At 50.8% G+C, this 27,429-nt stretch overlaps 1 protein-coding gene and 1 long non-coding RNA gene across 4 annotated transcripts; one reads left to right on the top strand and one right to left on the bottom strand.

Annotated features, from left to right (window-relative positions):
• JDP2 (Jun dimerization protein 2) lies at positions 1-24,235 on the bottom strand. 3 transcript variants are annotated; one of them, XM_064149931.1, is made up of 5 exons: positions 24,113-24,235; positions 22,769-22,810; positions 10,049-10,272; positions 1,702-1,806; positions 1-1,048 (listed from the first exon to the last, which is right to left on the bottom strand). In XM_064149931.1, the coding sequence occupies exons 1-5, from the start codon at positions 24,141-24,143 to the stop codon at positions 863-865; spliced, it is 588 nt and encodes a 195-aa protein (XP_064006001.1). In that variant the 5' UTR covers positions 24,144-24,235; the 3' UTR covers positions 1-862. The 3 variants fall into 3 exon arrangements, with proteins under 3 accessions (XP_064006001.1, XP_064006020.1, XP_064006010.1); XM_064149950.1 differs by lacking the exon at positions 24,113-24,235 and having other exon boundaries at positions 22,708-22,782; XM_064149940.1 differs by lacking the exons at positions 22,769-22,810; positions 24,113-24,235 and adding an exon at positions 22,194-22,398.
• LOC135178757 (uncharacterized) lies at positions 22,443-26,018 on the top strand. The gene is made up of 3 exons (XR_010303738.1): positions 22,443-22,718; positions 24,265-24,372; positions 24,917-26,018. It is a non-coding gene; the product is annotated as an uncharacterized LOC135178757 (long non-coding RNA).
• The last annotated feature ends 1,411 nt before the right edge of the window (positions 26,019-27,429 follow it).

Raw genomic sequence — 27,429 nt, 5'->3', positions numbered from 1 at the left:
TGTGTAAAGGTAACATTTACTGAGAGCTACAGAACTGAGTATTATGAAGGACATACATGGACGGAGAGGGTAGCGACACCACTGCGGAGGGCAGCTTGGACCTCCCCTTCCCAGCACGCCAGGGAAGGAGGAGCCAGACGCTACTGGACGAGTAAGGCAATGGAGATAACTGTGGCATATGCATCTGTAACAAACGAGAGCGTCGTAACATACGCTGGTATGAGATCACATCGAGTGATTATATAAATCCTTATAGAGATCACTGTATAAAAACTTTGTAAAAAATACTTCTAAAAAAGTGTAAAAATGTGCATTCAAGAGCACGGCCGACACCGACAGCTGGGCTGTAAACATTGTACTGAGAGTGTGCTTGTGGGGGCGCCTGCGCCACCGAGCCCCGCCACGCCCTGCCTGCCAGGCGGGGCTGCATCAAGTGTTTGTGGTTCTTGGGTTTGGGTTTCCCTCCAGAGCGTGGGCCAGGAGTGGTGGCAGCCTCTGGGCAAGGGCGCCAGCAGACACCACGCGGTGCCTGCTCTCCGCAGGGCACGCGAGCCTTGTGGGACGTGCTCTGGCACTGTGGGTGCCCAGGGCCACGAGCAGGCTGAAGGGCCATGATGAGGTATCACAGGGAGGTTGCCCTCACCGGCACTGCTAGCCCTGCTCCCGGGTTCAGCCTCAGAATACATGGTTGGCAGGTTTCTCATCTTCTCTGTCCCCATATTGGTTTAGTCCATAGTTTCCAAGGAAGCCCACTGGGTCCTGGCTGCACCAGGCCTGGTGCACAGTTCTTCATACAGTACATACATTAGAGACCCTGGAAGACCCTGCACCACTGTCTCCTCCTCCTGGCCCTGTGCCACTTTCACTTCTTCTCTAGCTGCTCCAGCAGTGGGTTGGCTTCGCTCTCGGGTGTCTTGATGCTGTCTGTCCGCACGATGCATGTGGGACGGTGCCGGTTCAGCATCAGGATCAGCTGCTGCCTCTCCTGTTTCAGCTCTTCTATCTGGGCCTTCAGCTCAGCGTTCATGAGCTCTAGGCGCTCAGACTCCTAGCAGGACAGAAACACGACCATATGTGACTTCACTCCAACAGGACAAGATAAAGGAGAAACAATTTTGCCAAGAAGCCTTCCCTGCTTAGCTCTGCCTCTCAGCCCTTGCAGCACAGGAGCAACCTGCCGATGCACCAAGTCCCTCTAAGCAGCTCACCCCCATTCCTGCTGCCTTGAGTTACTGAGTGCCACCACAACAAAATACACAGCCATCTCCTAGGACAGATCTCTGCTGCACCACAGCGAAGCCCCCACCTGGCTGCTTTCCATGGTCTGGAGGGGTGTCTGGAAATAAAGCCACATTTTAAGTTTTCACCTCCCACCTGGAGGATTTGCCCTTGTAAAATGGCTCCCTGTGCCATCCTGTGTCACTGCCCCTTGCAGAAGGACAGCAAGGGGTGATGAGTTAGAGGGTATCTGGCTTCCAGATGGGGAAACCTTCAGGAATTGTGTGCTGGTCCTTTGCCCAATAGGCCCCATCTTGTTCCACACTTCCATGGGCACTCCTGCTTCAGTGCCGAGGCAGAGATACTACCCTTACCCTGACCCTAAACTAGAACTCATCTCCAACCCTGGTTGCCTGGGCACCCTCCTAGGGAGAAGCCCCTGCCAAGGTTCCTGCTGCACCCTGGGACAGGTCAGACACTCACCCGCTGCAGGAACTCTGTCCTCTCCTTCTTCTTGTTACGACATCGTGCTGCTGCTACTTTGTTTTTCTCACGGCGCCTTTTCCTCCTCTCCTCTTCCTCATCCAGCTGCAACAAGATGGAGAATCATAGAATCAGGCAGGTTGGAAGAGACCTCCAAGATCATCCACTCCAATCCAGTACCCATCCCTGTCCAATCAACTAGACCATGGCACTAACTGCCTCATCCAGGCTTTTCTTGGACACCTCCAGGGACGGTGCCTCCACCACCTCCCTGGGCAGCCCATTCCAATGCCAGTCACTCTCTCTGTGAAGAACTTCCTCCTAACATCCAGCCTATGCCTCCTCCAGCACAACTTGAGACTGTGTCCCCTTGTTCTGTTGCTGGTTGCCTGGGAGAAGAGGCCGACCCCCATCTGGCTACAGCCTCCCTTCAGGTAGTTGTAGACAGCAATGAGGTCACCCCAGGACCTCCTCTCCAGGCTAAACAACCCCAGCTCCCTCAGCCTCTCCTCATAGGGTTTGTGTTCCAGGCCCTTCACCAGCTTTGTTGCCCTTCTCTGGACACCTTCCAGCACCTCAACATCTCTCTTGAATTGAGGGGCCCAGAACTGGACACAGTACTCAAGGTGTGGCCTGACCAGTGCTGAGTACAGGGGCAGAATAACCTCCCTTGTCCTACTGGCCACACTGTTCCTGATCCAGGCCAGGATGCCATTGGCTCTCTTGGCCACCTGGGCACACTGCTGCCTCATGTTCAGCTACTAACTACCAGTACCCCCAGGTCCCTCTGTGCCTGGCTGCTCTCCAACCACTCAGTCCCCAGCCTGTAGCACTGCTTGGCATTGTTCTGGCCAAAGTGTAGAACCCTGCACTTGGCCTTGTTAAATCTCACCCCACTGGCCTCTGCCCACCCATCCAGCCTGTCCAGGTCCCTCTGCAGGCCTCTCCTACCCTCCAACAGATCCACACCTGCTCCTAGCTTGGTGTCATCTGCAGACTTACTGATGCTGGACTCAATCCCCTCATCCAGATCATCAATAAAGATATTGAACAGGACTGGGCCCAGCACTGATCCTTGGGGCACACCACTAGTGACATCTGCCAACTGGACGTGGCACCATTCACCACCACTCCCTGGGCCCAGCTCTCCAGACAGTTCTTGACCCATATCAGAGTGAATATGTCTAAGTCAGGAGCTGCCAGCTTTGCCAGGAGCTTGTTGTGGCAGATGGTGTCAAAGGCTTTGCTGAAGTAGACTACATCCACAGCCTGCCCCACATTCACCAGGCAGGTAACCTGATCATAAAAGGAGATCAGGTTGGCCAGGCAGGACCTGCCCTTCCTAAACCCATGCTGGCTGGGCCTGATCCCTTCCTTGGCCATCCTGTAGGTGCTTTGTGATGGCACTCAAGATGACCTGTTCCATCACCTTGCCTGGCACTGAGGTCAGGCTGACAGCTCTGTAATTTCCTGGTTCCTCCTTCCAGTCCTTCTTGTGGATGGGCATCACATTCGCCAGCTTCTGGTCTTCAGAGACCTCTCCAGTGAGCCAGGACTGTTGATAAATGATAGAGAGCAGCTTGGCCAGCTCAGCTGCTAGCTCTGTCAGCACCCTAGGATGGATCCCATCTGGTCCCATGGACTTGTGAGGATCCAAGTGGCTCAGCAGGTCTCTTACTGCTTCTTCCTGGATTACAGGGGGACTATACTGGTCCTTGGCTCCATCTGCCAGCTCAGGAGGCCAGCTGTCCTGGAGACAACCTGTCCCACTATTGAAGATTGAGGCAAAGAAGGTGTTAAGTACCTCTGCCTTTTCCTCATCTTTTGTTACCATATTCCCCTCTGCATCTAGTAAGCAGTGGAGGTTGTCCTAGTGCTGTTGTGTTTAACCCCCTCCCCCTTCCAGCCCAGTTTAAAGCCCTTTCAACCAGCCCTGCCAGCTCATGTGCCAGGATCTTTCTCCCCGAGTCAGTTGTACCCCAACTGTTGCTAGCAGACCCAGGGCCATATAAAGTTGCCCAAGATCAAAGAATCCAAAGTTTCATTGGTGGCACCAGCCCCTGAGCCCCAGGTCAGAGCCAGCAGGTGTGGGGTAGGGCAGGAGGTATGGGTGAGCACCTAGCAGACTCACTGGTGACAGATGCCCATGCTAGTGGCCACCAGCAACAAGGTCCAGTTCTCATTAGAAACCAAGTGCATTCTGCCACAGCTTCTAGCTCTGCTCTGCAGGGACATGAGGGAGTACCCACAGCTGGAGACTGTTTGGCAGTGGACAGACAACTCTTCACAGGACTGGTCCCTCCTTCAGGGCAGAGACAATTGGAATAAGAGACCCATCCTGCAAAGATGGGCATAGTTTGTCACACAGACACTTACAGTCACAGTGCTTTGAGCAGTCCTTCAAAGCATCACACAGCCAAAGACAGAGGCAGAGAAATCCAAAACATGCCCAGAGTGGGCTCGATTGTTCTCCCCCTTCCAGTACATAGGAGTGTCTGCTGCAGCTCCAGTGCTGGCTGAATCACAGGGCTGCCATGGTCAGGCAAGGACAGCTCTTACATCCCCCGTGAAGCAGCAGGACACAGCAATGCCTGCACTGTTCACACTGACTCACTTGTTCTGTGCTGTGTGACACAAACCACATGGGCCAGGCCAATAAGCCCTAAGGGCTGGAAACCCATAATCAAAATATTTAGGGATATTTACTACAAAGCCTGTGTACATGGCCTGTGTGGAGCTTACATCTGAGAAGCCAAATCAGCTCCTTCAAGCAAACGCTGAGTGCTGGAGAGCTCTGCCAAGTCAGCATCCAGGTTACCCCTTCTAGCATAATTAGAGAAGGTCTCTGGGGCCTTCATCCACATGATGCCTTCAAACACATTTGGCCTGGGCCTCCAAAACATGAGATGTCAGGCTGAACTGCCTCATTCCTATAACTGATAGCTGACAGCACAAGTGTTTTCAAATGCAGTGGCAGCAGTATCTGCTGTGTCCAGTTCTGGGCCCCTCAATTCAAGAGAGATGTTGAGGTGCTGGAACATGTCCAGAGAAGGGCAACAAAGCTGGTGAGGGGCCTGGAGCATAAACTCTACGAGGAGAGGCTGAGGGAGCTGGGGTTGTTTAGCCTGGAGAAGAGGAGGCTCAGGGGTGATCTTATTACTGTCTACAACTACCTGAAGGGACATTGTAGCCAGGTGGGGGTGGCCTCTTCTCCCAGGCAACCAGCAATAGAACAAGGGGACAGAGTCTTAAGTTGTGCCAGGGTAAGTCTAGGCTGGATGTTAGGAGGAAGTTCTTCCCAGAGAGAGTGATTGGCATTGGAATGGGCTGCCCAGGGAGGTGGTGGAGGCACTGCCCCTGGAGGTGTTCAAGAAAAGACTGGATGAGGCACTTAGTGCCATGGTCTAGTTGACTGGATAGGTCTGGGGGCTAGGTTGGACTGGATGATCTTGGAGGTCTCTTCCAACCTGGTTGATTCTATGATTCTATGAGCACTTCCACACCCTATATGCACCTTCTCTAAGGGCAGCTCCAGTCTGAGAAGTGAGCCACACCCTTCCCTTTTTACCTCCCCAAGGCTGTATGGTTGAGGGACACAGAATCATCGAATTGCTTTGGTTGGAAAAGACCTTTAAGATCATCAAGTCCAACCATTAACCCCACACTACTAGGCTAACACTAGACCATATCCCTAAGCACCACATCTACACATCTCTTAGGTATCTCCAGAGATGACGACTCCACCACTTCCCTGGGCAGTCTGTCCAGTGCTTCAAATCACTTCCCATAAGGATTTTTTCCTAATATGCAAGCCAAACCTCCTCTGGCACAATTTGAGGCTGCTTCCTCTTGTCCTATCATTTGTTACTTGGGAGAACAGAATGACTAACACCTCACTACAACCTCCTCCCAAGTAGTTGTAGAGGGTGATAAGATCTATCCTGAGCCTTATTTTCTCCAAGCTAAACAATCTCCTCAGGAGATTGTGCTCCAGACCCTTCACCAGCCTTGCTGCCCTCCTTTAGACATGCTACAGCACCTCAGTGTCTTTCCTGTAGTGAAAGGCCCAAAACTGAATGCAACATTCAAGGTGTTGCCTCACCAGTGCTAAGTACAATCAGTTCCCTGGTTCTTCTGGGCACATTATTTCTCATACAAGCCAGGATGCTGTTGGCTTCTGTGGCCACCTGGGCACACTGCTAGGTTCTATTCCGACAGCTACCAAACAACATTGCCAGGTCCTTTTCTTCCAGCCAGCTTTCCAGCCACTCTCCCCCAAGCCTGTAGCATTGCATGGGGTTGTTGTGACCCAGGTGCAGGACCTGGCACTTGGCCTAGTTGAATTTCATACCACTGGTCTCAGTCCATTGATCCAGCCTGTTCAGGTCCCTCTGCACCTTCAAGCAGATCAACATATATGCCCAGCTTAGTGTCATCTGCCAACTTTTCTGAGGATGCCCTCAATCAGTGGTTGGGCTTGATGATCCTGAGGGTCTTTTCCAACTGGAATGTTTCTGTGATTCTGTAGCCCCTTTGTCCAGACCATTGATAAAGATATTAAAAAGAATCAACCTCAAGACTGAGCCCCAAGGAACACCACTTGTGACCAGCTGCCAGCTGGATTCAGCTCTGTTCACCACAACTCTCTGGGTCTGTCCATCCTGACAATTTTTCATCCAGCCAAGTGTACACCCATCCAAGCCTTGGGCAGCCAGTGCTTCCAGGAGAGCACAGTGAGAAACAAGCCTCTTTCAGCACACATCTGCACTGCTTTGTTGCTGTAGCACCTGGACTTAGCCACCTTAAAAGGAAAATCAGAGATTCTCAATGCCAAGGCCACAAAGTGATGCTGGGAGTAGTGGCCACCCAGACTACCCCAGGCATTGGTACACTGGTGGTACCTGCAGGTGCTATCATTCATGGCAAGCTCTGCACACTGCTAACACTGACCAAGTCCAAAGCCCACTAATTAAAACATCTCATGGTGATGTACAAGGACAGGATGAAATGCTGACTCCACGGAGTTTAGGTGAAAGGGGGTACCGTAGGTGAGCTGCATGTCCAGTATGCAGCATGCCACATGCTTTAGAAGACAACATCCAAGGTTTATAGCACTAAAAACTTCCCTATCTTCTCTACCTCTACAAGCTCTGCAGAAACCTCCACAATGCCAGGCTGCCACCATTCCTTTAACCTGGCAGTGCCATGGGGCGTCATGTGCCATGTTTGTGCGAACTAGGATGAAAACAGCACTGACAGCCGCAGGCCCAGGTAGAAATGGCCAGGTGTCACTACATCCACCTAACTCAGATGTGACAGGAGTGACCAAGAAGCCTCTAACTCCATGCTCTGTTGCCTTTTCCTCCTGGCAGGACCAGGACACCTCACAGCAAAGACACAAGCAGCTCCTTTACAAGGGGCAGATATCAGTTCTAGTTAACTCTTCCAGATTAACATCTAGTTAAAGATGCCCTTGCTGAGTGAGGAGGGGTTGGACTAGATGACCTTTAAAGATCCATTCCAACCCAAAGCACTCTATGATTCAATGGTCAGGATAGTTGTCATTCCCCTCCACACATTTAACTCTTCCCCTTTAACATCTTCCCCTTTGATAGCTTCTTGGCCTTTTAGTTCAAGGATTATTAGGAGAGTGCAGAGAGGGGACATGTGGTCACAGCTCCAAAGTTCAAAGAAATGCACCCCAAACCTTCCTGTAAAGTTCATCTTGGTTTGTAATGAAAAGTGGAAGAGTGAACAGCCACTGCACAAGCTCCACAGTATCCCTGGGAACTGGCTGACATATTCCCATACCCTGTTGCTCCATTCCCTGGGAATAAAAGAATAAATGACCTGCCTCTGTCCCCTTGATCTTCCTCTCCACCCCACACAGGGCCTAGCAAAGGGCAATGTCCTTTAGATAGGGTACAGACGTTGAAGGAGGGTGGGTCGGCACAGATAGCAGCAGCTAAAACTCTTGGCTCTGCTTCTTGACCATAGGCCATGAAACTTCAAGAAAACAGCTTTCATTCTCTCTGTTTCTGCTTAATTTCAGTTCAAAAAGGTGACACAGCCCTGGTGCTGGGGGTGAGGACCCAGAGGCACAAGGGACAGTGGTAGTCTAGCACTCTACGCATGCTTCAGCAGCCAATCTCCAGAGAAGCCCTGTGGGTACAAGGTCTGGGGGTGCCTCCTGAATTGCTTCAGGAGTCAGCAGCATCAGGGACAGAGGGGCAGGGATCTGCCCCAAAGAGAGCACCCCAGGTGGAGTTTGATGGTGGAGGAGCCTGGCAGCACCTGTGTCCATCTGCCCCAAGAGAGCAGCTTGCCCCTTGGGGCTGTCTCCTGTCCTGTGGGGAGGCCAGCACCCACTGGGTGAGTTTTGTGCACACTTCCAGTGACAAACACCCCAGTGTCAGGGGATGCTGGTTCCCCAGGCTCAGCAGAGTGAGTTGCTTGTGTCCCAGCTCATAGGGAGCAGCCTGCCCTCACAGGTGCTGCACAGAGCATGGCATGCCAGTACCCAGCATCCCCAGGCTCCAGAGCCCTGCAGGAGCAAAGCAGCTGCAGTCTGCATTGCAAAATCGTGCGTGGGGAGCTTCTTGGCTACTCACGAGGTAAGCAGCTACTGCTGCAGCTCCCCGAGGTTTTGTGCACAGCCTGTGCCAGGGGTAGCTCCATTTGCTGTTCTCACCCTCCCAGCTTCACAGGCCACGCTGGGAAGGAGCCAGCTGCAGAGAAGGTGGCCGTGTGGGAGGTGGTCAGTGGATTTCCCCTTTTCTTTCCTCCACATGGTCTCTCAACAACTGTTTCAGAGGACACTCAGCACTTCCAGTACCTGCAGTGGGGCAGAGCTACCAGTCCCTGTCATGCAGAGGTTTACAAGACCACAGGCCATCCAGGAAAAACAGCTGTTGCAGAGCCAGCTCAGAGGTGCCTGAGATGCCCCAGGAAAGGAGCTGTGTCCAGGAAGAGAGCACCTCAAGACATTCCCTCTTTCTTCCACCACCCATGAAGCAAGGCAGGGATTGTACCCCATCTGCTGCATGATATGCAGACAAAGAGTCTAGGACAGCTGCCAACCCATGGACTGCCTTGCCTATAGAAGGACCAAAGCTATCAGCATCCCCCAAGCCCTTCCAATGGCAGGGTGTCTTGCAGCATCCTAGCCTCAGCTCTTGCCATCTCCAAGGGATGAAGCTGCATGAGGTGACTGGACACCTCCTCGGGCACAGAGCTCCTGTGCAAGGTGATCAGATGGCCTCCATTGTACTAGTTCTCCCCACAGGAGTCCACTGTAAGGGACTGGGAGAACAAAAGGCACCCTCCCTGCAGGTGGGCCTGGCTGCTGCTTAGCTTTTGCAGTAAGAGTTGGGACAAATCAAGCGTTGGCACCGTTTGAAGAGTAGGCTGCTCCCTGGAACTGATGTTTTAACTCCTTCAGCTCATAGCTCATCACAGGCAGCTTTTCACATCATCTACCACCTCCTCACTGCTCTCTCTAGAGAAGGCACAGCACTCCATCCTCACACAATTATCTGAGGTATCCTCATGCAGGAGCAAGTGCACTGTCTGGAAGGGTTGTTTATGGGACCTTCTGAGAGCAGCCACCACCCTCACCAGTGTGGGACCTCCAAACCACAGGGTTCCCAGCTCCACCTGCAGGCAGTGGGAGGTGCAAACACTCGCCACCAGCACAGCAAGAGTCAGAGTCAAAGACTGGATAACCAATATATGAAACAACAACACAGGGAAAATGCCATGCAAGTGTCTCCCAAGTCCTTGCAGTCTGGTTCTGACATGCCAGAGTGCAGTACTGAGCAGTACCCCATTCCAAGAGTCTTGAGGTTGAACCCCTCCCTCCCCAGGTAGCGGGACAGGAGCAGACCTCAGCACCATCCGTGCCTTAGCAACATGAATGGCAGCAGCACCAAGGGCTCATTCACAACTGAGAACAGGATGAAAGCATGGCACAAGCCCTCTGACAGGCTGCATGGCTTCTCCTCTGGGCACATGCCCCAACCTAGGGACACACTGGCTGTGCCAGACCCCACTTCACAGGAGTTCAGCTGGCTGCCAACAGCTGCATGGGACTCATCAGGTCTGGGACACTGAGGCTATTACTCCCAGACCATGCCACAGGGACCAAAATTCAGGCACAGGGAAGAGGCAGTTGGTAGAGCAGCTGCCAACATGTGTGCACATCACCAAACAGGCAGCATGACACACTTATAAAACATGTTGCTAGCCACTCTAGCAGGAAACCCAAACCCAGGCAGGAGACAAACCCAGGCTGGTGCAAGCAATGGCCCCACAGGGCCATCTGCAACCAGCAGCCTCTGAGACTCACCTCACTTTTCACAGGCTGGGGTCTCTTCCCAAGCTTCACCTCCAAGAAGTGGAGTGGTGAGATCATGGCCCCGATGTTGCGGATGTCAGCGTACTTCAGCTCCTCAGCAGTCAGGGCTGTGCCAGGCAGTCCCGTCAAGGGGCCAAGCCCAGGCAGCGCACCAGCCGTCAGAGACGGGTCAGGGATCTGCCCTGGCATCATAGCAGGGGAAACAGCTTCGAAGGCTGGAGGGAAAGTGAGACATGGCCCATTACCACCCAGCTGTGGGGTGTCATGATGTAGCACAAGGCAAATTTATTCTACAGTCCCATCACCTGACAGGGCGCAACCCAGGGAAGGCAGTTGCTCTTCCTCTGGGATGGAAAAGGCAAGGTGTGCTAGTTTGAAGCAAGCTGGAATGTTTTGGTAGAAGAACTAGATAACAGGCAGTGAAATGAAAACAATTGATGTCAGCTTCTCTCACAGTCACGCTGAGAGCTCTGGGAAGAAGTAGTAAACTTTCTCCATTTTGTCTCTCACTCTTGCTTTTGCCTTAGACCAAGACACATCTTTCTAACATCACTGCTTTCTAACCCTGCTCCCTAACCTCTTGGCTGCACCTCTTTTCTTCCTGAGAACTGGGGTAAGGTTGAGAAGGACCGGGGGGAGGCGTTGGGGTGGTTTGAGAGCCCCTCCTGGGGACTCAGGTTTCTGGGAGGGGAGTTGTGCTTTTGTATTGTTTATCCTTTGTATATTTCTGTATATAATTGTATATAACTGTATATATTGTAAATAGCTGCTTGTAAATTCTGCTAGCTGTAAATAAATTGCTTCATCTATATTCCCAGGGTCCGTCTGAGTTAGCTGGGGCAAATACAAAGTGTGGGGGGGTGGGGTAACCCCCAAACCGTCACACAAGGAGTAAGCAAAACCTGGATGACAGAACTCAAAACACATGAATCCTGCTAGGAGAGATACACAGAGACCTGAAGGACAACGCACCAGAAGAAGAGGAGCTGGCTGCAATAAAAGTGCTGTGGTCCTATGAACTACTAGTTGTGGCAGGCACACCTTTATTTCAAGTGCAGAAGATCAAAGTTTGCTCTTAACCGAGTTTTGATTAACGTACAGGTTATTAGGACAAGAAGAAGATTACACAAAGAGGACCACAATATGCCCCAAGCTAGACTTCTTCTGGGCACACTCCACTAGCTGCTCAAAGCTGGGACATGGCACAGGGGATAAAACTGCAACAGAAAAACCTGCCACCGAACAAACACCTCCCCGCACAGATATGAGGAAGCAATAGCTGGAGAGGAAAGGAAATGGAGCAAGGTGCAAAAAGCTTCTTCTATCACGAAAGAAAAAACCCACTATTGCAGCTCAAATGAGAGTAGGATTGAGACAAACTTTGGCAAGTCACTTGTAGGCAGAAGAAAGAGAGCTACCAGGACATGTGAAGAACAAGCAGCTAAGATACAAAGAAAGAAAATGATATGTAAAAATAGAAAGCCCCCAACTGTCAGATTAGCCAAAAAGCAAAGGTGGTCATTGGCTAAGTGCATGTACACCCCTACTTGCCCTGTAACACTCACAAGTGACCCAGTTACAACATGCAGAGTTAACTTCTGCCCATGCAGCAGCCATTTTTCTCTCCCTTCAACTCAACCACATGTCCTAATGCTCACACACTCTTCTGCTCCAGTCTCAGCACACTCCATGAGCTTCAGAAATCCACCCCAACCTGCTCCTGCCCCAAGAGGCACCAGAGCAGCAGGGTGAGAGACAAGCAATGTCAGGAGGCGGAGGGGAAAAAAAACCAACTACAAAACACAACCCACCAAACAAATAAACAAACAAAAACCCACCCACACACAAAAAAAACCCAACTAATGGAGTGGCCTCGAAATCTGCTTGAGCAGCTTCCCACAACTAAAGCCAGACACAAGGCAAGATTCAACAAGCAGTTGGGTAAATTCATGGAAGACAGGTTCACAAAGGACCATCAATCACATCAGTCTGCACAAACTCCTAGAAGCTCTGACAGCACCAACTGCCAGAACAAGGAGGTGCATTAAGCAAGGGTTAACATTCACTTCCCCTGCTGTTTCCAAAGCATTCGTTCTTGGCTGCTGAGAGACAAGGTAACAGGCAATGCAGGCTTTGGACCAAGCAGCGCTGCTGTGCTAGGCAGAGGCACACATATTGTCAAGTCATCTCCCAGAGATGCCATTCTGGAATACAAAGCCATACCAGTACCGGGCTGAAAACTTGAGTAAAGCTGCACACGAGCTGGAACTGTTGGATTATGGAGTCACAGAACAGCTGAGGTGGGGTGGGACCTCTGGAGATCACCGGGTCCAGCCTCCTCCTCAAACAGGGTCAGTAGGAACAGGATGAACAGGGTTAATCATGATAAGCAGAGAAGTTAATGATTTCTTGGTACTGGCACATCTATTTAGCCAGGAGATTATTTGGTGTGTTTGTTAGGGTGAAGGAATGGGAGATGAGCAGCAGAAGGGAAGGAAAACCAATCATACAGGTTAGTCAAGAATAGTGAGGCTAATGCATGCTCCACAGACCCCAGCAGAGGTGCCATTCAAGTCATATTGGTGTGACAGAAGAGGATTTACATCAGAGAACACCCACAAGCTGCAATGTGCTGCGAGCTGTCATACACTCTAATGTGCCACTGAAGAGGTCCAGGTATCTGCATGAGATATCCCCTGACAGAGTCTGGCCAGACAGCAGCAGTGACCAGTGGGACTTGAGAAATCGAGTGTGGAAAGCAAACACAGCAAGACTGTGACCATAAAGAGGTGGTGAGTTGGATCAGGCCCTCTGCTCCATTCATTCTTCAGGAAGAGAGATCAAAGGAGACAGCAGGCTGGTGCTCAAGTGATACTACTGCATGAAATGGACTCCTGCCCATTTGATGGCAGAACAGAAAGATAAAACACTTGGTAATGACATTTGACCTCAGAAAAAACTACATGTCAACTCGCTGAGATTGCAAGGACCTAAACCAAACTGTGATTCCACATCTGCAGTGGTTGCCAGTGTCAGAACATGCCATCTTGCAGCAGGGTTCTGAAGCTGCAAGCTACCTCCCTTCTCTTCCTTTCAGGCCTACACATGGCTAGGATGTTTCATTCCCCCAGACACTGGGCACCATCCCACCCTCGGCTGCAGTCCAGACACAAAAATGCAAAACGTTTTTTGGGGACTGCGTCTAAATCCTTACCACTTTCCTTAGAGACTGTTCCTCTCCAGCAAAAAAGCATTGGGTCAGTGGCACAGTCAAGGGAAGGCAACTCCAGAGCTCTTTCCCAGGACATACTGCCACAGGACTCAGCTTTGCATAGTTAAATTGGCAGTGGGAGGAAGCTGAGGCATAGGAAGTTCCATGTAAACACGAGGAGATTTTTTTTCCCTGTGAGGGTGACAGAGCACTGGAGCAGGCTGCCCAGGGGGCTGGGGAGTCTCTCTCCCAGGAGATATTCGAGACCTGCCCGGATGTGCTCCTGTGTGATCTGGTATAGGCGATCCTGCTCTAGCAATGGGGTGGACTGGATGCGCTTTCCAGGTCCCTTCCAGTGCCTGACATTCTGTGATTCTCTGATTAAATTCAGCCTACCATTTCGGGGTAGAGTTTCCAGACACTGCCAGCAAGAGGATGTGCTGTGGCACTGGGGAAGAAGCCTGTCAACAGCAGTGTACCCTGGGCCAGCTGCTGCACATCTCCTCACCAACAATCCCATGGATGTCCATCCCCACCTTGAACAGTTTGAGCTTAAGTAAAAACAATTTAAAAGCCCGTAGCTGAAATACATGAACACTCTCCTGAAGTTTCCCTCTTACAAATACTGCATGTAAGCTGTGGTGGCACACACTAGTCTGAGGTCTCGACCCATCTTTTCACAGGCTTCATGCTGGGAGCTAACTTGAGCCCAGCAGTAGATGCCTAAATCCATTCCCGATTTAGAAGCTTTCATTTTAATTTGTTGTCATAGAGCATAACAAGCAGCTGAAAGCATCCAGGCACTGGGCTGGACAATTCAGGTCCTCAGCTAGATCAAACTCAGAGTCACTGCAAGTTATGAAACATAGAGGGAAGAGAAATCTGTTTCACAGATTGTAGGACTACCTGTCCACCAAGCATGTCCTGCACTCCTGAACCTGGGGGACAACTGGCTAAGGATTTGAAAAAACATTGTTATCTTCTCTGGTCCATCTTTTCCTTCTACCAGTTCTATCTGGTAGCTTAATGTGTCTTGAAATAGCCTTCATACCAGCATGGCATCATAGGATCAACCAGGTTGGAAGAGACCTCCAAGATCATCCAGTCCAACCTATCCCCCAGCCCTAACCAGTCAACCAGACCATGGCACCAAGTGCCTCATCCAGTCTTTTCTTGAAGACCTTCAGGGATGGTGCCTCCACCACCTCCCTGGGCAGCTCATTCCAATGCCAATCACTCTCTCTGTGAAGAACTTCCTCCTAACATCCAGCCTATACTTTCCCCGGCACAACTTGAGACTGTGTCCCCTTGTTCTATTGCTGGAGGAGCTAGCCCAATACCCAACATGCTCTAAAAATTTAGGCCAGATCCAAGGACTGCACTGCAAAGGCCTATGTCACACCTGCATCAGTGTAAACTATACATAAAGTGTTAAAACCAAAGCACCAGGAGCCACTTGGAAGCAAATGAGCCTGCACATTAAGATAAGCTGAGCACTAGGTGGGAAGTGAGACAATTACTTCTACAGCAAGATCTTGCTTGGGGGTCAGAAAGCTCAGGAGCACACTGAGAACTGCCAAGAGTTGAGCTGAGTTTAGACCTTGAAGAGGAACACAAAACCCTTTCCATCAAGGCTACAGCAATAGAAACAAGTAGGCAATGAGGAGAGATGCTGTCCATCTCTGCAGAGCAGGGATACAGTGACAGATCATCCCACCTAGCCCTGAGTGGCCCTCAGGCCCAGACGTTGTCACTCTTTGCTGATTGAAGAGACTCTCCTGTTCCACTCCTTTTGCCTCTTGCTCCTGCAGGAGAAATTTTTCCTTTCATCCCAGTTCCAGATACTTTCATCTTATTTTCTGGTTAACACTGGAGGTAAGAAGTTGTACTTTGATCACGTCAAAAAGCCAAGGCATGTAATTCTATTTAATACTTTGGTCTTCCTCCCGAGGCCGTTACCCCTGAAAGCCACTGACATGCCTGCATGTAGCTCCAGCATACTTCTGCCACGTTCACATAGTAGGGCAGAAATAACTTTGAAGTTCAAGATCTGAGTCTGACCTTTAAGTTGCACTTTTCCAACAGCCTTTTCTTGCTGGATGGGGTGAATGTGGCTGGTGCCCTGCCAATTCCTAATTCCTTTTTGGATATTCCCTCACAGTGCCTGTTGTTTCTAAGGCACATGAACCAGCTCATCCCTGTATCCCTTTCACCTTCTAACACAGTGCTTTAGCTGGGAATCTTAGGAGACTTTTTTTCTTTTCATAACTGATTACTAATGCTATCTTTTTTCCTCGGTGTCAGGCATCTCCTTACATGAGCTGAGAAACATGTCTTCAGTAAAACCTAGCTTTCTGCTGTCCTGTGGCTGAACCACACAATCCCTGCATTGTATCTGTTTTGCTTTTCCACTTAATGGAGCCAACAGCAAAGCAGCAAAGGGAACCAGAATGTGCAGTCATACATCTGACACTGGGATCTGCACAACACCAGCTGCTCCAGTTTACATTCACTGTAGCTGTGCCTTCTGCACTGATGCTATTCATCATTTCATGCCGCGGCATCAAGATGCTCCAGAGTCAATTAGGAGACAGAGGAGGCTTTCTTAAACCTTCAGTTCAGCGATAAACAGCTTGTTGTCATTTACTGCCCTCTTCAGTAACCATTCCTGCAGCAAAAATCTGGCCAACATGTGATTTCATGGGGCAAAATTCAGTTTACATTTCCTCAGCTTTGCCTCTACACTCCGCTTGTTCTAGTTAAACTGCTGTAACGCCAGGCTTGACCTCTTGCTGAAATGTCTGTACACCCTCCTAACTATTGCAGTCACTTTTGCATCCTTGCCTGGGTGCTCTTCTTAGAGTCATAGAATTGTCTAGGGATGGAAGGGACCTTAAGGATCATCCAGTTCCAACCCCTCTGCCATAGGCAGGGACACCTCACACTAGATCAGGTTGCTCAGAGCCCCATCCAGCTTGGCCTTACAGACCTCCAGGGATGGGGCTTCCACCACATTCCTGGGCAACCTGTTCCAGGGTCTCACCATCCTCATGGTGAAGAACTTCCTAACATCCAACCTGAATCTACCCACTTCCAGTTTTGCTCCACTCCCACTGGTCCTATCACTACCTGACATCCTAAAAAGTCCCTCCACCAGCTTCTTGTAGACCCCCATCAGATACTGGAAGACCACAATAAAGTCTCCTCGGAGCCTTCTCTTCTCCAGACTGAACAGCCCAAACTCTCTCAGTCTGTCTTCATAGGAAAGGTGCTCCAGATCATCATCATTTTGTCATCTCAGTCAAGCTCAGTCCTTTGCTCACCTTGATTTTGCTGCACCTTTCCCATGAGTGACATTTCTGTGCTTTGTTCCCCAGTGGTGCCACTCTCTGACACTGGTTGATTCAGCATTTCTTAAAAATCAACACCCCATTATTTTTCTCCTCCTACTGTCAGGGTCTGTTATCTGCTGGAATCCACAACCAAACGGGAAGAAGCTTTACCAAGTTGTTACTGTGCTATACAGTCGCTCAGCTTCCCTGGTGACACTTTCCTTGCATATCCTCCTATCCTTTTTCCTGGAGGTCTGCTCTGAATTTACTTGGGTTTGGGTTTTTTTGGGTGAGGGGCATTTTTACTCCCATACAGATTTTGCTGCTGCTTTTTCTGGGGATTCTCCAGTTGGTCAGGTTGGTGTTTCGGGGGGGGGGGGGGAATGTTTTGTTGGGGGTACTTCGTTTTATTTTTATGGGTTTTGGTGGTTGTTCGTTTGGGGGTGGATTTTTTTCTTTAAGGAGATGTTTGCACAGCAGTTGCAGCACAAATCTAGCATGCGTAGGCATAACCTACGTAACTCAGTGTCCCCGGGGGCTTGTACTCCAGTTGCCAGGCTGTATTTATGCCACTCCTGCCACCTCTTCGGCGCTATTCTTACCCACAGACAAAACCGGCACAAGAATGCCTGCCTGTGTTGAAATCTTTCTTAATTCCCCATGCAGGCAATACCTTAGTTTGCACCCACTGTCCCCTCACAACCATCCAATACATCCTCACACATCCAGAGGGGCCGTTAGCTTCTTTAGGAAATAAATGCTGTGTCAACAGCATCATCATGCAGAGAGGACCACGACAACCTCAAAGCAGGCTCCAACAGTCACACTTCAAATTAAATTGCCATTACTGTCTTATCTCAGCTGTCAGTTTCCCTGGTGAGAGCAAGGGCTGCTTGCAACCTTATTTCTAATTTTGCCATGTATAAATCATGTTTTCTTCCAACACAAGCTATTTTATACACTCTGACATCTGCAGTGGTTGATCCAAGTATCCTTCCAAGCTCAGAGAGCCAGTCTAGCACCTAATATTGCCAGCCAACAGATTCTGACACTCCGTAAATACCAACATGCTTCTCTTTTGCTCACGTTAAGCGCTGTGTTAAGACAAAGTCTGTCCTACCAGCCTTTCTCCATGCTGCCTCCAAAACCAAAACTGTTCTTGCCTGTTGCTCTCTCACTCCAGGCTCAGCCTGGGCGCCTGCCATTACTTGCCAGCTGCCATGCATCTGAGCACTGCCAAAGCCTGCAAGCCACCATACCAGAAATCTTTGATCTCTTCATCAGTGTGTTAGCACTTAACATATTACTGCCATTTGTATGTGGAGCACCTAAGTCACAGCAACTGGCCTTTCATCTGCTTCTGGCCAACAGACAATCGTTTTGCTGTGGAGATCAGAGTTAGTGCTACCATCCACGAGAAACTTTTTACCTTTTTTTTTCAGCTCCTAGCTACCAAGATGGCTCAGCCTGTGTGTCATACATGGTACCTTTCTAGTTCCTTCTGCTGACAAAAGGATGATTTATATAAAAGTCCTTTCCTGATGTGCCCAGCTTCTCATGCCCCAAGAATGTAACTTCCTAAACAAGGCAGTTGGCTATCACTCCTTCCCTGAAGTACAGAGCCACTTGCTTTTTTTCCATCTGGATTCTGCTGGCTGGGGAGACTGCAAGATACAGGGGATCGCTGGAGCCTGCAGGTCTTCCACTTCAAGGTTCAGCCTCCAGTGGCAAGCTAGGCACAATGAAGCTGAAGGCAGAAAGTCACTACCACATTCCCAGTACCACAAGTACCCAGCCATGCAGTTACAGTGTTTTTCTGTTGTCTAAGATGCAATACTCTCCCATTTGCATGCAAATGCTCAGATACATCTAGTTTTGAGTACTACCATCAGCACATCACCCAACTCATCTTCTAACAAGGCAGATCAGAAGAAACTAGATAGAAGCAGCAACTTGACATGCCAGTACCAAAGGCCATGCTGATTGGTATATTAAAGGTATTTGCCAACCATCAGAACACAGCAGTCCTTTGGTTATAAGCAGTCTTTTTCAGATACCCATGCAGTGGTGCTGGCAACAGTGGACTTCAAAAACAGGCACTGTGCTTTCTTTCATTCATTCATCTGGTGAACCTCCTGATGCCAAAGAACCCAGCGCCTGTAGTGTACAGAAGAGCTGAAGTGACACTTAGTGGGACAATACTGTGCATGCCCTCTCTTTATGAAGACTCTAACATTACTTGGTGTTTTGTGGCATAGGGAAGATTCCTCTTTATTCAAAGGCCAGTTTAAGGCACAATCACAGCACAGCTTACCAAATACTGAGCTGCACTATGCCACCTCAGTATGGTAGACACTGTAGTACCTCACTACTTTCACGCCACTTTCATCCTAAGAGAGGGAGACAGCTCCTCCAACCGGGGCCTGGGTTTGCAGGGCCAAAGAAACATCTGTGCCCTTCCTGCAGACACCTCCTCCTGCTGCCCTGGCTATTCAGGTCCTCCCACTGGCAAAGCCATGTTGTCAGAAAAGAGCTGCAGGTTTGTGAACAGCCATACACATAATGTTGCATCCTAAACTCCCAGACTCCTGTGAGTGGACTGCGAGCCCACAGTGCTAAAGAGAGAGGACAGTGAAGGACAGTTCCTTAGGAGATGGAAGTCTAAACCCATTTTGTGAGTAGAAATGGTTCTGCACATCTAGTTTCACACAGATGGCAGGAGGAACATCGAAGTCCTTCACTGATAGAAGGCTAGGAAAAGCTTTCTGAAAACAGGAATGCAGAGATCCTTGCTGCTTCCCTCATCATCTCCATCAGAAGCACACACAGCTCTCTACACCTGTACCCATGGGGCTGCCTAGAGCTCTCCTCAGCAGAAGTGCAGTTTTGCAGCACACACCACCCAAACGAATACCACCATCAGGACCACAAACCTGTCTGTTTGATGCTTTTACTCCTTATGCCCATTATGAGGGGAGATACTGGTCCTCTAGTCCTCAGCTTCGTAATCCTCCTCCTTGCCATTAGCAAAGCAGTCAGCTCACAACCCTTCTCCATTCCTGAGCATTTTCCTCCATACTTTCACAGGGTAGGAAAAAGCTCTAGTTCAGCATTACACTGCCCCTATCACTGCAATGCAGTGACTGACTTGTAAGAAACCTGTGACAGCAACGTTCTGTACGGCACCTAGCACAGCAAGATTCCTCTATTCCAGTAACTAACTGAAATAACTGCCAAAAAATCACAATTAGCATAGCATTATTGTTAGAGATGGAAGTCAATTCTTTGTGGCAGATATTTAATAATGCTACACCTCCCACTGGACAGCAGGACAAAGCAGGAAGGTAACAGCTACTCTCCTTCTGCCCAAAGCATCTCAAAAGGATTTAAGGAGGAAGGAATATCATGATCTGAGCTAGGCTAGGCTGAGGTTAACAACTGACTTGTTGAAATCCCCCAGGACTTTCCATGACCGCATGTGGTCAGGGCTGGAATCTTCAAGTTGGAATTGTCTTCGAGAGGGCAGCCCTACTGCAGTACTGAGCTCTGCCCTCAGGGGACAGGAATGGCCTCAGAGATGAGAAGCTGCTCCTACAATCTCTTCACAATTATGCCCTGAATGCCAGAATCATCCACAAAGACCTCTAATCCATATAAAGACCAACTCTGGCTAGTTTGCAATAGCGCTGCTCAGCTGAGTGGCTCATGTGGACCTTAAACTGCCTGGCTGCACATTAAAATAGCATGGACTGATGCTCTGGCCTGATACTCTGGACAGCCCAAGTGACTGAAAAATCCATGCAAGCAGCCAGAGACAGATGGCATCAGGTTTGCAGCATCCCTTGCTTGCTGCACTAGCACTGCAGGACCACATGCAGAGTGGCAATGGGTCCACACCACACACCATGGCTCTACCTCCCTTGCTCTTGGGGCCAGGTCCACTGAGAAGAGCATACTGCAGTGAAGAGTCTCTCAACAGCTTCACCCTCAAGACACCGCATGCTGTGAAGCACCTGGCCCAGGCAATGCCACTGAAGTATCAAACACTAACACAGGAATGGAGTGCAGAGAGGATGCTCAAGCACTGCCTGCACTTGAGCGGCCTAGTTGGGCACACTGCTTAGAGGAAGAGGTCAGGAGGAAGCAAGAGGTGTGAGGGAGTACCTACACTTCTTTGGCAAGAACTGCAGCACAGAGACCTTTACAAACTACCAGAAGGAAACCCTTCAATGCTCAGCTGTGAAGAAGAGGTAGAAACATCCACAGGTTCCTTAGTGAGAAGTAGCAGCCTGCATGCTAACTCTCAACAGACCTTGCTAGTCCCCAGACCCCAGGAACCTGGGACAACCAACTGCTACTTGACACAGGGACAGTTTGGACAGCAGCTCCTGTACCCACACAGGCCCCCCTGAGACACGCAGTATTTTACTTCTTTAGGATCACTAGGAGCCATACTAAGAATCTAAACTCCAACAACTGCCATTCCCAGATGTCCACATGCAAGCACTCACCAGCAAATTTCCAGTGCAAGCTCTGATAACAGCCTTCCAGATAATGCTTCTTCGAGGAAGCTTTCTCAAAACTAGCTAAAAATCCTGGTCTGAGCTGCAGAAACATTTGTTTCTGCTGAGCTCTCGGAGTCCAAACACACGCACACACACACAGTTTGGCAGTGGTTGTGTTCCAGGGCTGGTAATACAAGCCATGGAGTAGGCTGCCAAGACAAGCAAGAGAACGAGCCAGGCCCCATTTCATTGGCCACCATACAGTGCATATGGCCCTGGAACCAGCCAGCACAGTGTTCTCACCCTCCTTGAAGGCATAGGAGACCTTGTGTTTTCAAGTACACCTCCACAGGGCCTTCATTAAAGGAAAATGGAAACATAACGTGGCTCCTACTCTCTTGGTATTTCTCCCTTTCCCCCAATTTGCTCTCAGACCTATTTCCCTCCTGTGGAAAAAGGAGCGCTGCCTCCTGAAGCAGACCGTGCAAAAGAATGCAACTTCCATTCAACTCCATGCCTGACTGCTACGGCGGACTTGGGACTGAGCGGCAGGGGCACCTCCCGGGCCCCTTTCCTTCCCGGGGCTCCGCGGGCCGGAGACATGGCTCGCCGCAACCCCTGCCCGCCCCGCGGCACCAACGCGACTGCGGAGGTTACTCGGCCCTCACCTGCCGCCCTCCCGACAGGTGAAGCGGCGCAAGGAGCGCCCGAGACGCCGCTCCCCGCGCCCCTGCGGCAGAGCAGTGCGGAGCAGCAGCCCGCGGCCCTGAGAGGTAGCCCTGCCCCTCGTACTGAGCCGGCTGCGGGGGCAGCAGCCCTGCTCCGAGCCGCCTGCGCGGTGCTGCCCGGCGGTGCTGCCCGCCACTTCCCCCGCCGCCTCCCCCGGGAGGGTCTCTCCATGCCTCCGCAGTGCGCCTGGCCGCTGGCAGCCAGCTCCCCGTCCCTGCCAGGAGGTCAGCACCCTGCCCACCGCCGCGGGGTGCCGGGATGCTCCTCCGCGTCCCTCTCGCCCTTCGCCAACCCCCGCGCCGCCGTCCGCCCCCTGCCGCAATCCCGGCCCGCCCCGCGTTACCCTCACCCGCACCCACCGTGCAGGGAGACTGGGCTGCCGGGGTGCCCGGCCGCAGGGGCCGGGCGCGGACTGCAGGCTCAGTCCCGCCGCCGCCGCCGCCTCCGCTGCTGCCCCGACCCCCGGGCCCCGATGTCGGTGCACGCCGCTGCCCCCCGCCGCCCCGGTGCGTGCCTCCCGCAGGCTGTGGCGGGCAGCGGGGTGGGTTGCATCAGCCCCGGTTATATAGCGGCCCCTGGGCTGCGGGGAGGGGTCGGGAATGCGGAACCGGCCGGGCTGCCAGCGCCACACGTCAGGGAGGGCGGGGGAGCGGGGCCGCGGGGCGGGGAGCGCCGCGCAGGGGTGGGATCAGCCGGAGCACCGGCACCCCGACATCCCTCATCCCGCCCCCACAGCCCGGCATCCCCGCAGCCTGCACCTAGGGACTTCGCACCCGCTACCCCTTGGCACCCCAGTTCCTTCGCAGCCTCCAGCCCAAACACCCCTGTGGCATCCCTGGCTCCTCCACGCCACCGCTCCCCGGCATCTCGCACCTTCTGATCGGGTACGCCCCCAGCCCCTCGCCGCGCTTCGATCTGCGCTCCCTCCGCTCACCCCTCCGCGTTCCGGGCAGCCCAGGCTCCCTTAGTCCTGCGCCTGGGAACAAGGAGGCAAAGGACCAGAGTTAGTCACCAGGGCTCCCAGCGTCAACATCACCGCACAAGGGGCAACAAAGACAGGGGCAGAGAGGGCTGCAGGACAGCTGCGCTGCCCCATAGGAAGTGACCTCCTCATCCCATCCACGCCCCACACGATGCTGTCTCCACCATACACCAGTAGAGGAGGGTTATCAGCTCCAGCACCTCCATCCCTTTAACTGGGGTGGACAGGAGCCAGGAAGAAGCAGGGGGACTCAAGGGTCTTCAAGGCTTCCCTGCCCAACACATTCTGGGGCATCCTAGGAGGAACACTGCACAAGGCACAGACACACTCAGCATTCTCTAGCACTGTGATGTCAGGTGAAGGTGGGGGAGCAGATGGCTGACCAGGGCCTTCCTGGTAACTTATTTGCATGGATTTGAATTGTCTCCTTCCTCTTTCTCTCTGACGTTGGCTTTATCCCACCTGCATTTGCCAGACTCTTCTGGGAAGCAAAGCTCTGCACAGCTGCAGGATCATGCCAGACCTGCCACAGGTGCTCTAGGGCTGTTATTCCTAAAGGTTTTAGCACAGAAATGCTCCTTTCTCTTTCGAAATTAAAAGTAGTAAAGTGGTTAGCAAAACTAATTGCCTGAGTGGCACTACCCAGCTCCCTCTGCCTGATCCTGTAACAAGCCCTACAAGGAGCAGCTGAGGGAGCTGGGGCTGTTCAGCCTAGAGAAGAGGAGGCTCAAGGAAGACCTCACTGCTGTCTACAACTACCTGAAAGGAGGTTGTAGCCAGGTGTGGGTTGGTCTCTTCTCCCAGGCAACCAGTGACAGAACAAGAGGACACAGTCTCACGCTGCACCAGGGCAGGTTTAAGCTGGACATCAGAAAGAAATTCTTCATGGAAAGAGTCACTGGGCATTGAAATGGGCCACGCAGGGAGGTGGTGGAGTCACCATCCCTGGAAGTGTTTAAAAGGAGACTGGATGAGGCACTTAGTGCCATGGTTTAATTAGAAGGGTTAGGTGATAGGCTGGACTCGATGATCCTAGGGGTCTTTTCCAACCTGGTTAATTCTGTGACCCTATGTCCAGAGTACATGGGAAAGGAGATGAGACATGTCTCCCAAACAGGACCAACGACAGTGAGGACTCACAACTAGCAAACTCCTCTGAGACCTCTTGCACATCCCTAGGCCCTATGGGCAGGTCTTTACAGAGAAGAGTCTGTCATGGAGCTGAGCAATACTGCCTTCTCTTTCACCTATCTTTCCCGCCCACCCAGCTCCATAGAGAGGCACCATTTATCCTACCTTGTTTTCCTTCTCCTGGGTTGTCAGTCATTGTTTCTCTTCAGCATTCACCAGTTTAACTTCTTTTCACCACTGATGATTTGTGCTTTTCATCATCCACAAGTTCCCACCACCTGCACTTTCTAGTCTTATCCTCTTCATCTGTGTCTCAGCATGAGAAAGATAATTCAGCAGGGGACCTGGGGCCAAGAAGAAAAGGGAACCAGGAATCCTGTGTTCAACATAGGATATACTTTGCCCAGTCTGTCCTACAGAAATAGGTAAGAGCCTAGCTCTGCAGAACATGACATACATATCCTCATTCCTACTCTCCTTATGCTATTTATCTTTTGCTTTCAGAGAGAGAGGATACTTTCTGTATACCTTTGCATACTACCCTGATGTTTATCATCTTGGGGGGGGGGGGGGAAGGGACAAGTACAAACAGAGATGTATTTTCCTTGTATGCCATCTTTATCTTCCTGTAACAGATAGGACAGACTTTTCTAGTGCCTTAAACTGGAGGGATCCCAACACAGTTGCAAATATTTCTCTCTAGCAATTCATGCAAGCTGCCTTCAGGGCATGGCAGCTCTATCACCACTGTGGCATACTGAGGCAAGGTATAGGGAAAACCAGAGGGATTTCAGAAGAGGCTGATGACCTGACTGAGCAAGGTCCAGTTCAGCACGTGGATCCTCTTGCAGCTCTTCTCTGCCCTAGGGAAGGTGGGAAAGTGCCATTTCCCCTTCTCTGCTGGGGGCTGGAAGAGAGCTCTTCATGCTCTGTTTTCCACTGATTTTTTTATCATTTCCCTTTCTCTAGTGGGCAAAACTGGAAGATCTCATTGCAACGCAGACATCTACAGCCCCAGCCTCAAATACTGACCTTTTCACGGGTGCTCTTTACCCCATCCAGCCCCCATGGGATGGAGGCAGGGGCTTGACACCTACCAGTCTGTACACAACCAGCAGCTGCACACAGGATGTTTGCAGTGAACTGATCTCAAAGCCGTGTACCCAAGACTGAAGAAGGTCAGGGAAGCAAGGAAGAGAGGGCATAGCTGACTCCTGCCCCTTAGCCTACAATGTCTTTCCTTCTCCATCTTCCCCTCTGCAGGTCCTGGGGGCAACTGAGCTTCCATTATTATGACAATCCAAGTTAGTCCTAAGTGGGATCTGTTTAACTTAGTTATTGAAGAGCTAGTTCCAGGGAAGCATCCTTGCTTGGGACAGTGCTTACGCACATGTTTAAAGGGACAAACTTGCATCACTCCTTCTTGAGTTGGGAACTCTCATCTCACAGGGGAATTTGCCTCGTTCTTGCAGTCGTCTGTGCTTGAACTGTTGTGGGTTTTGTTGTTTTTTTGGGTTTGGTTTTTTTTTCCCAAGTTGAGTTTTGCCCCATGTAAACACCAAACATGTTTACTTTTCAGAGAGTTTCATTTGGGCTAGAAAAGGCATAAGAATTCGTGGAGAATTTGTGGCTTCAGTGGGTAAAAGAGAACAGAAAAGTCACCAACAACAGGCTGCTTGCTGAAGGATGTGGAGTCATCAGATAAACATGGCTGGCCCTACCAGGGCTGGTCAGTCTTGCCACTGCTGTGGAAACATGCTGATAAAGATAAACCAACCTAGTGGGAATGACAGGAGACAGGAGTGGCTGAGAAAAAGCAAAAGTGCCACTATAAAGGAAATAAAAAACCTGTCAGTACCTCATCATTTGGAAGATGATTTCATTCTCAAATGAAACAAATTACTTTTGTCCAAAATAATGTTGAGTGGAAGGTGAAGGCTCATGGATGTGGAAACACAGCCCCTGCAACACAAAATGGGGCCAAAAAGTTATCAAGAACAGAGTGAACTCTAGAGCAAAACAGAGGTGCACCAACACAGGAGTTTGATTGCAGAGGACCTGCTCTCTGTCCTTGGGAAGTTTTTGCTTTCTGCCTGCCACTGTGTTTCCCTGCCTTCCCCACATGGATAAATTTTGTAGATCATCAGCTGGATCCAGGCATAGGCCAGGATGCCATGTGACAGCACTGCAGCCATCCTTGTCCTTCTCACTCCTCTCTTCTGGATTATCTGGTGGCCCTCTCACAGCAGAAGTGGCCTGATGCAGGCCTGTGTCTTCTGAGGGTGGGCAAGAGAGGCATACTCCGTACTAGTCTATCATGACAGGTTTCTCAGCATCACTCTTGATGTTATCGCCCCATCCATGTCTATAACAGCAATGAGAGTCACAACATCAACAAGGCTCCTGAGCATCCCAAACACTTAACGTGCCATGTCCTCCAGGGGCACCCAAAGCATGTTTACGACCCCAGCAATGGTAGCCCTTTGCTTGCCCTGCACATCCTCCTGATGCCAGCATCACCAGGGGAGATGAGCTTTTGGTAACCTCACAAGGGCCAAGAAAGCCAGTGATGCACTAGACCTGAATATCTTTGTTGCATATCCAAGCAGAGTTTTATGTGCTTGATATTAGTTAGTATTCTAGGCCTGATCTGGATGTTAGCTACTCCAGTTCATCTTCATTCTGTAACCTCTCCAGGGCAGACTAGCACAACAACATGTACGTGGGAAATGCTTGGCAGACATAAAAGCCACATTGACCTCCTACATGTAAAATTCCATCCCACATTGCCTCTCTGCACAGCTTGACAGGGTTAATGATTCCCTTCCCACTCATTGAGGCTCAGAGAGTTGCACTGTGGCTTTGCTTAACTGGGATTCCTGAGACTGCTCCTTGCTCCCACTTGCCATGAAGTAATGCTTTTCAGTCTTTCACCCATCCACCTAAACTGTCCGAATCCTCATGAATTTGCTTCCCCTTTTCCTGATCTTCATCTTTTAGGGTTATCTGCAATTCTGATTGTCAATACTGAAAATCATCTACTGGAGGATGCAACCTCGGATTTACATGTTCAGACTCCTGTGCATCAGAGTACAGCACCTATCTACAGCGAAAAAGCTTCAGCCTGCAGAGGAAGGTGGTGATGCAAGTCAAGATGTAGCAACCCTTCAGCCACCTCTGGCTGCACTTCACACCACCCCCAGCAGACACAACTCAGTTCTGATTGAGCTGTCCCCTTGATGCAGCTCCACCTCATTTCCAATCTGTTTTTCCTTTATAAAAAGGTACTTCTGGGCATCTTGGAGAATTGGGCTGGGGAGCAAAGAGACAAATAACACAAGCAGTATGAGTAAGGAGATTGTAAATTGCCCCCAAGTAAATGAAGTGAAGCAGCTGGGTCTGGGCTGATGGCAGTGCTGAGGCCAGAGCAGTCATGGCCACAGCAGTGAGACAGCATCCTACTGGACGCAGGCTGACAGAAT

This window comes from Pogoniulus pusillus, chromosome 1 (genome assembly GCF_015220805.1).
Source record: "Pogoniulus pusillus isolate bPogPus1 chromosome 1, bPogPus1.pri, whole genome shotgun sequence".
In the NCBI taxonomy this organism is placed as follows: Eukaryota; Metazoa; Chordata; class Aves; order Piciformes; family Lybiidae; genus Pogoniulus; species Pogoniulus pusillus.
This window is presented reverse-complemented; position numbering and strand designations above follow the sequence as displayed.